Raw genomic sequence first — 12,865 nt, forward strand, 5'->3', positions numbered from 1 at the left:
TGCAAATGCAAATTCTCGGCCCCCACTCCAGACCGGCTCAATCGGAAACTCTGGGGGCGGGGCCCGGCCACCTGCCGGAACAAGCTGTCCACGTGATTTCAGTGTACGCCCGAATTTGAGAACAACTGCTCCAGAAAATAAGATGATCCATGCCTGTGCATCAAATCTCTGGAGCTCCGGCCCCGGGTCGGAGCTCGGACAGAACAGAGACCGTGCCTACGGCCCCTCTGTCTAGCCTGCTGGGTTCTGAAAGGAATCAGACTCCAGGGGAGCCCAGGTCAGGTGGGGCGGTCCCCTCCTTCTGGTGCACTATGGTAGAGAAAACATAAACGTCCTCCATGCCCGCTGCCTTCACCCAGAGATCTTAGCAGGATCACCTGCACCCAGGTCTCACCCCAACCCGCCGGCCAGAATTCCACGGGAGGACATCATGGCCATTAAGAAAGCCCCTGCGTCCTCAGCATGCAAAGTGTGACATGCCTACCACGAAGAAAATTCTATCAGGAGCTAGCTTAGTAGGCTGCCAAAGAAGTAAGCTAACAAACAAATCCTGAGGCTTGCACCGGAGGCTCTGCGAAGTCCTCAACCTGCTTTGCTAACACTCAGACACCGTGTCTAACCCTTCTCTGCGTTTCCGTGTCACCTGGGCTTATCCTAGTCACCTGCCCGTCCTTGCCACACATCCTTCGAGAGCCTGGCTCACCCGTGCGGCCCAGTGGCTGCCTGCACCCGTCCATGCTGGTCCAGCTGGCCCTGACCCTCCCGGCCAGGAGCCAGGCCCCTGGCTGGACATGCTCACGCCCACGGGCGGTGACTGCAGTCCAACATGTATCCCTGCTCTGCAGCCGCTTACCAGAGCGTTAGCACGGCAAGGCCGGCCTGACGTGCTGTTGGCCAGGCCTTGAGAGGACAGGGGACACATGGAAGTAGAAGGATGTCTGGATTGTCCAGGTGGGGAGAAAACGAGAGCCAGCCTGGTTTACGCAGGTGTTCAGGGCAAGAAGAGGAAGACACCTGTCCCGGGACCTCCTGGAGACAACGATGGCGTGGCCCTCTGCCCACCTCCCCTAGCCGGGCCCAGCCCACCCACCCAGCTCACCCTTCCTCACCTGCTCTGACCCTGCACCCCCATCCCGCCCCACCCCACCGCGCCCCATGCCGCCCCCCACTCACTTCGAGCTAGCTGAGGTGGTGAGGGTCTCACTTTCTCTAAACCATCCACATGAAATTTTTTGTTAAGAACACTTTCATTACATTTCCTCCTATTATGTGGAGAAAGCTAACGAGGGTGGCTGAAGCACAGGATGAACAGCCCCGGGAGGGCAGAGTAAGCAGAGCAGGGGCAGAGCCCCAGTTGCAAGTCCACGCTGCCTCCAAATGGACCCGCATGCTCACGGACCGTGGGGCCTCCCACAGACCCGGCGCTCTGGGTCCTTGCCCTCTGAGTCGGCTCAGGCCATGGTTCCATGGCGGCCAGGAGGGGCGTTTGCCATCTGCGGCGCGTCCCCTCTCCCGGCAGCGCCTCGGGGGCTCTCCCGGGCGATCGCGTGCTTCCCAAAGGACACACCCGTCCCCATCCCTCGTCCCTCGATGGGGCTGCAGCTCTGCTGGGGGCACACGGTCTGCTGCCACCGCTCTGGCTCAGATCTCCGCGGCCACTCCCCAGCTTGCACAGCTCGGTCCGCGAGAACTTTCCAATCCCGCTTCCTCATGTCGGGGAGCACACAGCCCGCCCCACGTCTCCTGCACAAAGCCCTGCACGTAGACGCCGCTCTCTGAGATCACTCGTGGACACTTGACCGTGCTCACCTTTTCATCGACAAAAACGGCAAAGTCGTGTGGTGAAGGCGAGCTCTTTCCCCGTGCTTTGTTCTCAATATCCAAACAGCGGCCAGACGTGGCATGTGATCGACACGTTTGTTGAACGAATGAATGACGCACTCAGCGCAAGGCCAGGCATGCAGTCAGTATTCAGTACAAGAGCCATGATTAGTATTATTATCAATTACTATTAGTGGTTGACAAAGCAGGGACACAGAACAAAATACTAGACAATATTGGCTCAAGTGAAAATAAAGCCACATTACTAAATATTTCACCCTTTTCAGTAACTTACGGTCTTTCTCTTCAGCTAGAAAAAATACCCTGGATTGAATTGATACTGGTAATTACTAATAATATCAACCAGCAAATAATATTACAGACTAATCACTGTATCAATTATAATTACAATAATTATATTATCAGTGTTAATACCACACAGAAAATTGGAGAGAGGAACCCGAGCCCAGAGAGGTAGCAACTGGGTGGGAGGCGGTGCTCGGCTGGTGCCCAAGGGTCCCTCGACTCGCCCACTGGGTTAGGAGCCTCATCTGGTATATGCAGGGTTCTGCTAGGAGGGATCAGGACCAGCACAGCTGTTCAGAGGGGTTACAACTGAAAAGTCTGATTCAGATGGACAGGCCAGGAGCCATCATCCTGATGCCCCGAGCCCACTCTGGGGTCCATGGGCGGTGCCCGTGGCCCCATCCTGCTGCCTCAGGGGTCCACTCTGGCAAGGCTGCTCTGATGGAGGCTCCTGAGGCATCCTCAGCCCGGCCAGGGTGCCCTTGTCCTTTGCCCAGGACAATCCTCAATTTCACTTAACTTAGTGGGAGGCAGTCGGTGGGCAAATGTGCCAGAGTCCCCATCCCTCCGTGGGAGAAGGAGGCCGGCCAGTGATGGGGCCTCTGTCAATGACCCCTTCCCCTGCTCCTACCGGCCTCCCTAGAACGCCCTCCAAAATAACTCCCTACACCGTGTCTCAGGATCCGCCCAGGGCACAGAATAAGGTACGAGCACGTGCGGGTCTGGTCAAGGGAACGATCTTGGGCACCTTCACTGTGCACGGCCTAGGCCAGATGTGTCCAGAAGTAATGTCTCATTTAATGCTCACCAAGTGAGTGAATTCATTAGCATTATGGATGCAGACTGAACACACAAATGAGTCCTATAGGAAAGTAGACCCCATGACCCTTTGCTCAGCCCGTGGCACGTGCTGGGAACAAGTCAATTTAGAACGAAGGGGTCAGGCTAAAGTCACAAGGGAGCGGCTCTGCGTTCCCCAAATACGTAGGGACAGGTGGGCAGACTGTCACACCCGCCGTCGCCTTTCTATTTCTGACAGTCATCCCGCCCCGGGGAAGAGCATTACGGATTTGCTCCTCTTCTGGCTCGCTGAGCTCCAGTCAACATTAGAGGTGTTTATCGAGTAGTGAGAAAGGAGCCCGGGAGTGCCATCATTGAGTGTTTCCAACTGGGAAGATGAGGCAGTCCCAAGGTGCCCGAGCAAAAGCCAGCCTTGCTTTCTGTGTCGCGAGCCGTCTTAACACCGCGGGTAGAGTGGATTTTCAAATACAGGACCTTCCGAGTTACTCCCTCTGGGTTTGCAAAGTGAGAAAGCAACAGAAGCAAGTCCCACCCACTTGGCACGGTGTGCGGGGATCACACCACCGTTCTCAGACCTGAGCAGATGTCCGGAGCCCACGGCCCCGGTGTCTCCGTCATTCTACCCCGCGGGGTGAGTCAGTCCCTGGACCACAGGCGGCTGCCCCAGCAGCCGGCAGCCCCGCGCCTTCCTCCGTGTCCATCTCCGGCCGCCGCTGCTCAGAGCCTGATAGCCCGTTAGCAGGTGCAGCCCTGCCCCACACCGCACAGTATGCTTGCTCCAATCAGGAAATGCACACGGGTGACGGAAGGCGGGGGCTGGTTTTTCCCCTGGACTTGGTTTTCTGAGGGCATGTAGAGAACGCCGGAGCCGGAGGTGCCTGGAGAAGCCAGCATTGCCAGGCCTCCCAGGTCGACTTGGAGAAGAGACGGTGGACAGAGTCTCGAGGCCAGGCTGCGGGCATCTGGCTTGACTTTGGGGTCACCGATGGGCCCCTCCATGTACAGGACGGGCGAGAGACCACTCTGCAAGCCAGGCGGCATCCTCCGCTATCATGAGCCCCCATCACAGTACTGCGTCCCCGGGCTTCTGCCCCCGGTCATCACGTCACCGGGGCGAGCCCACCACTCTGTTCAAATTCAAGCCCTTGCAGTCACCAACAGACTGCCCAGCAGAGAGAAAACCTCAGACAGAAAAGACGGCCACGTCACGGCATTCCCAGCGGCAGGCTGACGGCCAGTCCCGCATTCACTACCCTCCGCCCGGCGCTGACAATGTGAGGAGCACGTGGCCGGGAAGCAATGGACTCCAGCACCACGACAGACCGCATCAGCCACGAACACTTCCTGAGCCCCCACTCTTCCTGAGCCCCCACTCGGATGCTGGAGGAGAACGAAAGGGAAATACCTTCCCAAAAGAGAGGTGTTTCCCTTACCCAGGTTTTGATTTTGATTTTCACACTAAAGGGGCTTTATGCATGTTTCTGGAGAATCTTCCAGACACGGTGATTCTGGAGCAGACCGTTGGGTGTGCGCGCCAGGGGGCACGCTGGGGAGGGGGTCACATCCACGTGGTGGTGCTGGAGAAGGTCTGGGCCTAACCAGGGTCTTTGGGGCCCATGGAGGCTACAGCAGCTCCTAAAACAAGGGAAACAAAATAACGAAACTAGAAAACACTGCTGACTCTACAATTTGGAAGAATGAGTTTATTTTAGGATCTGGACAATGTGTGGAACATCCACGGGAGCTCACGGGGAAGAGTGGCAAAGTCGCACATGGCTGAGTCCGCCTGTCTACGTGACCGTCATCTGGCAAGTTCAAGCAGTGCAGGAGGTCAGCTGGGGTCATTTAGAGCCAACAATACGTGTCAGATGTTTGCATTGATGGCTGGAGAAGGGCCACCTCGCTGAGTACTCTGGGCTTAACTGTGTATGTATTTATAGCCTTCCATGCCCTAAAAATGGCTTAAGATGACTTCCAATAATAGATACAATTTAACATGATAAATAACATAAAAATGAGCAGATGAGGAAATCAGAGGGAAGAAGGAAAGACTCGCTGGTCCAGTGACCAAAGGCACATGGACAGCCTCCCATCACCGTCCGTAGGGCAGGCCCGACCGGCAGAGCGCACGTTCTCCCCCAAGTTCTCTCCATCTGACGTGGCTCGTCCCTCCGTAACACAGTCCAGCCCCCCACCCCCACCCCCGGCCGCAGAGGAGAGCAGTCCGGAGAGAGGACGTCTCAGGGAGGGTCACGGTGTGGTCCACTCGGATGGGCAACCACTCTCGGGGGCACTGTTGGCCACCAGTGCCTCGTTTGGAAACCCAGCTCGGTCCTCCCTGCCTAAGCCTCTCTCCCCAACACCCTGCCCATCGCCAACTGGAGACCCTCCCTCACGCCCCTCTGGGGCGATGCAGCTTTGCAGGCCCCGCCCCATGGGCGTCAGGTTTCCCACAACCACCACTGAGGTGGGCATTATCCTTGCACCCGGTTCACAGGTGTGCAAGCTGGGGCCAAGCCTACACAGGTGGAAAATGGCAGAGCAGGGCCCCCCACACAGGACGTCCCTCCACGCGGTGGGCAGCCCCTAAGCTGCTCTGCTCCAAGTGTTAGGGGTGCAAGGTGATTAACTGCCACCACCGCGACGAAGTATATGGTCGCTGGCAGCTTCCCGGGCGGTTGTGGGTTATCTGCTAGTAAGCGGTCGGTAATCCACAGGGGGCTCCATGGAAAGGCTGACAGTCAACCCAAGCTCAGACCCAAGAACAGCACAACACTAACCTGACCCCACGAAAGGACACGTGAGTAGCCCCCAAAAGACACATCTACAGCGTGAAACCGTCTAACAGATGAGTAGGCGCTGGTTACCTGCTTACAGAAATATACATATGTTTTTATGGACAGTACGGCTGGGGAGCCTTTGGAAACACATTTTCCCAGAGCCTGTTTACTACAAATTAATCACATTGAATGTACCCACCTCCCACTTCCCGGCAAACTTTAGCGTAAGGAGTAAGGGCAGGGCGGGCTTGGTTAGCGCGGGGAGACCACAGCGGCCTCGGCAGCTCCCCCACGTGCCCCCCTGCAGTGCTGGGCTTTCTTCTCCTCGAGCCAAAGGCTTCTTTCGACCTTGGTGTGTCAAACTGTTTCCGACGAGCGGACTCCAGCTATTACCTAAAATAAGGACCGTGTCACGTGATAGAAACAAGGCAAGAAGCAGAAAGCATGCGGAGACAAGCACAGAGTTTTCAAAAAGCCTAACAAAGCCCGAACTCAACACCAAGTTTCCTGAGTCCGAGAACGGCGCTCCCCCACAGCCCATTACGTTGGCCACCTTTGCTGGAGCCTGCATGGAACGGGATGGACACCGAGACCGCCTAATCCACCACTGTCTGTCCCACGGCTTCCTTCTACAATGTCATCGCTACTTCCGCCCCCGAGAGCACCGGGACCCTGATCAAGGGAGCACCGGGATTGTTCGCGCCCCCTGCCCACGACTGCTCCCCAGGCGTGGGCCCCTCCCGCGCCCCTCCGTCATTTGCCTATGCGTCTGTCTCCCTAGGAGCAGGGGCCCGGCAAAGCAGGACAGCCCACGCGGGCCAGCATGTGCACAGGAGGCATTAAACGTTCGACGGGTACATCAGGAGAATGTAAGTGAAATGAAACCATCTCCGAAGTGACAGGAGCTATTAAGGGAATTCAGCAGAAACAGCCGACAATTCTCTTTAACGAAACCACTGGCACACTCAAGAAGGTAAACAGTCATGCAGTCCCCGTGCCCCCAGACATGGGGCCCAGCGCTCTGCCCACCGACACCGCCCTGCACCTGCCACCTCATGCCCAGGGCAAACAACTGGCTGCACAAACCTTCCCACTTCCCTTTGGAATGCTCTCTGTTCAGAATACCGTTCCTTTGCCTTGGCAACTTCCGTAAACCATTTTGTACAAATCGGTGGAGATGGATTCTTCCCTTAGCGCGGATTATAACATTGGTGCATTCCCACCATGTGCGCCTGGGGTCGCTTCAGAGAGAAGAGAAACAGCGCTTCTTCTGAACACAGATCTCTTCAGCGAGGAAGACGTAGCACTGCAGTGTTTACCACAATTAAAGTGTGTACATTATTTAGGAGCTCATTACCACAAATAATTGCTTTCTAAAGTTCGATCATTAGACTTTGGCTTGCTAACCCAAAGATATACAACAGGCCGATGTGAATGCCCCAAGTACGAGGCATTTTCTGAGGTCACTATTTAGACCAAATAATTCCACAAACGCAAAAGCAAGCGAAGCACGTGGCCCGCAGAAATGAGCTATTTCACGAACCCCTCCTGGCTTTCCAGTTCTCCTCTTCCAGGTGACCTGAAATGGGAGTTTTTCTAAAGGTTTAAGCCCTACAAGGCTATGACTTTATTGAAAACTATGCTTAACTACAGAACTAGCCCTCAAGGAGTTTAGAATCTGGTTGATGGTGGAGGATCTATACACACCTGCTCAACATCACTGACCCCTTAAACAACTGGTTGCTTCCTAAATTACTACGGCCATGAATATCTCTGCCTGCAATCCATGCATTTTATTCTCTGTGCATGTCTCTCCTGACACCTTCCTTTTCTCTTTAGAAAGAAATCGCACAGTTCAGTGCATTTTGAAACACCAATCTGGTATTAGAGTTTGCGTATAAAGAAACAACCAGCACTACACGTGTCTGCAGCTTCATTATAAAGAGAACTTGGAAGCAGGAGCGTCCCCAAGGTTCTTATGTCAGAGACGCGCATCATGGACATGGACGAACACGTGGAAACCCTGAATACACCAGGTTCTGACTCCCTGTCACCGTCACCAGTGCTCAAGACTTCCCCTCTGGAAATTTCTAGGCTGCTAACTCTGCAATCATTCCTTTCCGAAGTAAAACCACAGGAGTCCATGTTCAAGAGGGCTTACCTGGTAATCTGTGTTCTTGTGCTGAAGTCAAGAGACCTCATTGAGCGGAGAACTTCAATGCACCCCAAGTACTGCAAGGGGAAAAAAACGTAAATCATGAGCCCTGGGGGCAGAGATGAAGAGACAATTCCTAACTGCATCAAGGGCATTCCTGGAAACCACACACGTTTCTTAAATCACATTTTAACTTTACGTACATTGTGAGGCTTTGTTCTCTTTCCGTAAAAGCAGTAACTCACACCCATGAGTAAGTATCCTCAGTGCCTACGTGGCACCAGACTTGACTCTTCTGAGATCCACGAGTATTTGCATTTCATTCAGAAGTACATTTTTAAAAACTTTTGTTGAGGTATAACATGTACCATAAAGTGCAGAAATCTTAAGTGCATAATTCAATAATTGCTTAAACATGTACTTGCGTGTAACCACCCCAACATCCCAACATCGTATTTCTATTCCTTTACAAGGGTCTAGAGGTTTATAATTTCTAAAGAAAGAATGAAAACCCTCTAATACCAACATTTTGACCAAATATTCATTATTTAACCAATATATTTAGTTTCAACAAACTATATATCCATTACCCTCATAGTTGCTTTATTTTGGTTTACCAGAAAACCCTCTTCTGCATTATGTAACACAAACTTTCAGAAGTTTCCATTTACACATCTAAATTTGTAGCTAAATCTTTAACCCGTTTCACACCTCTAAGTGTGTGTGCCTGTGTAAATACACGGACATAACGAGAGCTGTAGATAAAAACTAGAACGGTAGAGATACGATATTTGTGTGCCAAAGCCCTTGGGAGCTTGAAGGACAGATGTTTTATACCAATGCCTTTAAATTTAGACTTTGCAGGAAGAGGCCTCATGCTGTGGTACAGAAGAGCCTGCGTTTGAATTATTCAGAAAACCTGAATTGGAGCCTGACTCTGCCGTATCTTGTTATGTAACTTTAAGCCAAGCTTTAACGTTCTCTGGACCGAAGCCTCTACACCCACACACCGTGACTACCGCTCTAACACTCGTGCAGCTACGCAACACCACCACCACGGCCACGTGGACGCGATGAACCACATCGCAGGGGTACACAGATCAGACGACCACTGACACCGCAGAGTCCCGTGATCACAGGGACCAACATCACAGACTTCCGTGTCTACCGGGACGAGCATCGCAGGGCTATTCAACTCCCAGCGCCACCAGCATCACACGGCTACGCACATACTGCATCCACCACCACAGGGTTCCATGAACGATCCCACTGATCACCCACAGTGATGCCACAAGTCCTGTGAGAAGTCGGAACAACAGTGTGGGGGTGGGGGCGCCGCTGCTATTACGGTGGTGTGGACGTCATCACCACCACGGCAGGGGCGTATGAATCCCACCACCACTGTCACTCGGCTATGTGAAGACCACAACCAACCTTGCAGAGTGATGGGATGGCCGCATCCATCGTTGCCACAGCATGGGGACATCACGACAATATTCCAGAACTATGTGAATTCCGCCACCAGCAGCGTTACAAGTGAAGTAATTAGCATGACCAAAGTGGCAGAATGGTGTCAACAACAACACCACTACTCCTCAAAGTTCTGTGAACACATCACCCCCACCACGCCGTTATGCAATTTCACATCCACAACTGCAGACTTACGGGAATACCCCACGACCACCATTGCAGATGTGTGACTATGACAAGAAGCACTGCAGATATCTGAATATTACTCCACTCATCAGAGAGCTGTTGGATACCACAACCAAAGTTGTGGTTATGTGAACACAACTATTCTCCATCACAGAGAAATGGGAATACTGTGAACACCACCATAGCTATGTGAATACCACCAGCAACACTGCAGTGATATTGAAGTGATCAAAGTCATCACAGAATTATCTGAATGCCGGGCGCCTGGGTGGCTCAGTTGGTTAAGCGACTGCCTTCGGCTCAGGTCATGATCCTGGAGTCCCGGGATCGAGTCCCGCATCCGGCTCCCTGCTCGGCGGGGAGTCTGCTTCTCCCTCTGACCCTCCTCCCTCTCATGTGCTCTCTCTCATTCTCTCTCTCTCAAATAAATAAATAAAATCTTTAAAAAAAAAAAAAAGAATTATCTGAATGCCACATCCGGTCTCACAGTTGTGCACTACCATGACTAACGTTGCAGAGCTATGGGAATACCAAATCCACCAACACTGCAGAGTTACATGAATACCATGATGATCATCACAGAGTTTTATGGATAACCCTCCTGGCTGCACATCAATAAACATATCCCCACACCACCACTGCAGTTATGGAAATATAGCACCACCACCACTGTAGAGTTATGTCAACTACCCAACACCACAAATATCCCCACAAGCACCACTGCAGTTATTTGAACACACCACCAAGAGCATCTCAGATTCATGGGAAGACGATCAAAGTAATTGAAGAGGTCTGTGTATACTGTCACCGACATCAGAATTATGTGACTACAACCAACAGGCTCACAGTTATGTGGATACCATGACCACCAACAGGGGGTTATGTGAAGGTCACACCAGCCCTGAAAAATTGTGTGAACACCATGACCACCATTTCTGAGTCCTGTGAAGACCATGAATGACTTTGCAGAGATATTGGATTAGCACATCCAACACCGTCTCAGAGCTATGTGAAGATCACCACTACGGCCGTGTAGACTTATCGGAATGCCACAACCACCCTGGCAGAACTAGGAGAATACCACCACATGGCCATCCCAGAGACACATGAACCCCACAACCATCATCACTGCCACCACCACTGTTGCAGAGACTTATGAATACCATGACCACCAACCAGGAGAGTTATGTGACTCTCCTGACCAAAGTCACAGATTTACATGAATACCACCACCTTGCAGGGATGCATTAATGCCAACACCACCATCGTCACAGAGTTGTGTAGACACCATGACTACGTCACAGGGTTGTCTGAATCATACCATCAGCACAGTCACAAGATACATGACTAGCACCATCAGTTTCGCTCAGTCTCGCCAATGCCATGACAAATGCTGCAGGGTGGTAGGAACACCACGATGAGCTTCACAGACCATGTGAACACAACCTCCACCAACATCGCAAGGTCGTGGGAATACAAGACCACCATCACATTGTTATTTGACTACCACCTCCACCATCATCCTCGTGGTATGTGAATACTATGACCAACCTCACAGAGTCATCAGAACAACACCAGCAACAACATCACAGAGTCACAGAAATACCACCACCACAGTTGAAGATGATGTGCACAAACACCAGCACCATGACAGGGCTGTGTGGATCCATGACCAGCTCATAGAGCTATGTGAATAGATAGCCAATGATGCAATTATGGGAATACTACCACCAAACTAACCATAGAGTTATGTGACTACTATGACCAACAAAATGCTGTTATGGGGACACCATGACCAACATGACCATAGGGTTACATGACTACCATGACCAACAAAATGGGGTTATGGAGACATCACAACCAACACAGCCATAGAGTTGTGTGATTACCATGACCAACACCACAGGGTTATGGAGACACCATAACCAACCTGACCATAGAGTTTTGTGACTACCATGACCAACACCGAAGAGTTATGGAGACACCATGACCAACACCACAGTGACATCACCACCACACAATTGCAGGTATGGAACATCATGACCACCACAGCAGGCTTATGTGACTACCATGACAAATTACACAGTTCTGTGGATACCACCACATGGTAGGAGAATTACATGAACACCACCACCACCAAGGTTGCAGAGTTATGTGGATACTGTCACCCCACTACAGGATTATGTCAACACCATGGCAAATGTGCATACCTCCACCACCACCACAGTCATGCGGACACTACAATGTCATAGAATTACGTGAACACACCAACACCATCACAGTTTCATATGTACCACCACCACCAGTATGGAATTCCGTGATCTCTGTGACCGGCACACTTACATAACTACCACCACGACCTCTGCAGTGGTGTGTAAACTGACTTCTCAGAGTTATGTAGGTACTGCCACCCCCACGAGCCATGTCATTATCCCCATTGCTGAGAGAGTTGTGTGAATACAGCCACCACCGCTGTCCCAGAGTTACACGAAGACCATGACGAGCTCCAGGGAGTCATATGAATACCACCACCGCCACCCTCGAGTGCTAGGTGAGTGCCACTTCTAACGTCACAGACTTGAATCACACCCCCAAGGTCTGCAGCCATTTGCCCTCTTACCATCAATATCTAAGCTAATTTCTATCTTTTATAACACTATATGGCACTCATCTCTGAATCTTTGACTCTCATGGGCGAAAGTATTTCTTTTTCTTTTTAATTTGCATTTCCCTGATATCTATAAAGATATGTGATTTTTCTCGCATGTGTATTCGCCATTTTCACTCCTTTTTCTGTTAGCTAACTGTTGTTACCTTTAGCCCGGATTCCTATTATATTCCTTATCTTTTTTTGTAGATTAATGGGATGATAATCTATTCAATCATTTTTCTTTTGATGATTTCTACATTTTACCTGATGCAAGTTGTTACTGCAGGAACATTGTAGTAATTCCTGTAATCACATGTCTATCATGTTCTGTATGGCTCTGGAGGGTGCTGTGTTGCTCAAGAAGGTCACAATATTCTCCTAAATTGTATTTAACAATATTTTATTACTTACGTATGCATTAACTTCTTTACATGTTTTTTTTACTTTATTTGAGGGGAGGCATGCACGGGCACGAGGGGGGGAAGGGGGCAGAGGGAGAGAGAGAATCCTCAAGCAGACTCCCCACTGAGTGCAGAGCCTCATGTGGGGCTCAATCTCACAACCCTGAGATCCTGACCTGAGCCAAAATCAAGACGCTTAACCAACTAAGTCACCCAGGTGCCCCACTTCTTTACGTGTTTTGTTTAATGTTTTTTATTTGGCTTTTTAACCTATTTGGAGTTCATCTGCTTGTAC

At 51.3% G+C, this 12,865-nt stretch overlaps 1 protein-coding gene across 1 annotated transcript in view; it reads right to left on the reverse strand.

The window, feature by feature from the left end:
- Positions 1–12,865, reverse strand: part of SHC3 (SHC adaptor protein 3) — a 94,894-nt gene that overhangs the window by 59,793 nt on the left and 22,236 nt on the right. Inside the window, exon 2 of the mRNA XM_064579183.1 lies at positions 7,870–7,940. Coding sequence (XP_064435253.1) covers positions 7,870–7,940 — 71 coding nt within the window. The remainder of the gene's footprint in view (positions 1–7,869; positions 7,941–12,865) is intronic.

Source organism: Mirounga angustirostris, unplaced genomic scaffold, assembly GCF_029215605.1.
Source record: "Mirounga angustirostris isolate CCGP_5_RB_7025 unplaced genomic scaffold, mMirAng1.0.hap1 SCAF_15, whole genome shotgun sequence".
NCBI classification, from domain to species: Eukaryota; Metazoa; Chordata; class Mammalia; order Carnivora; family Phocidae; genus Mirounga; species Mirounga angustirostris.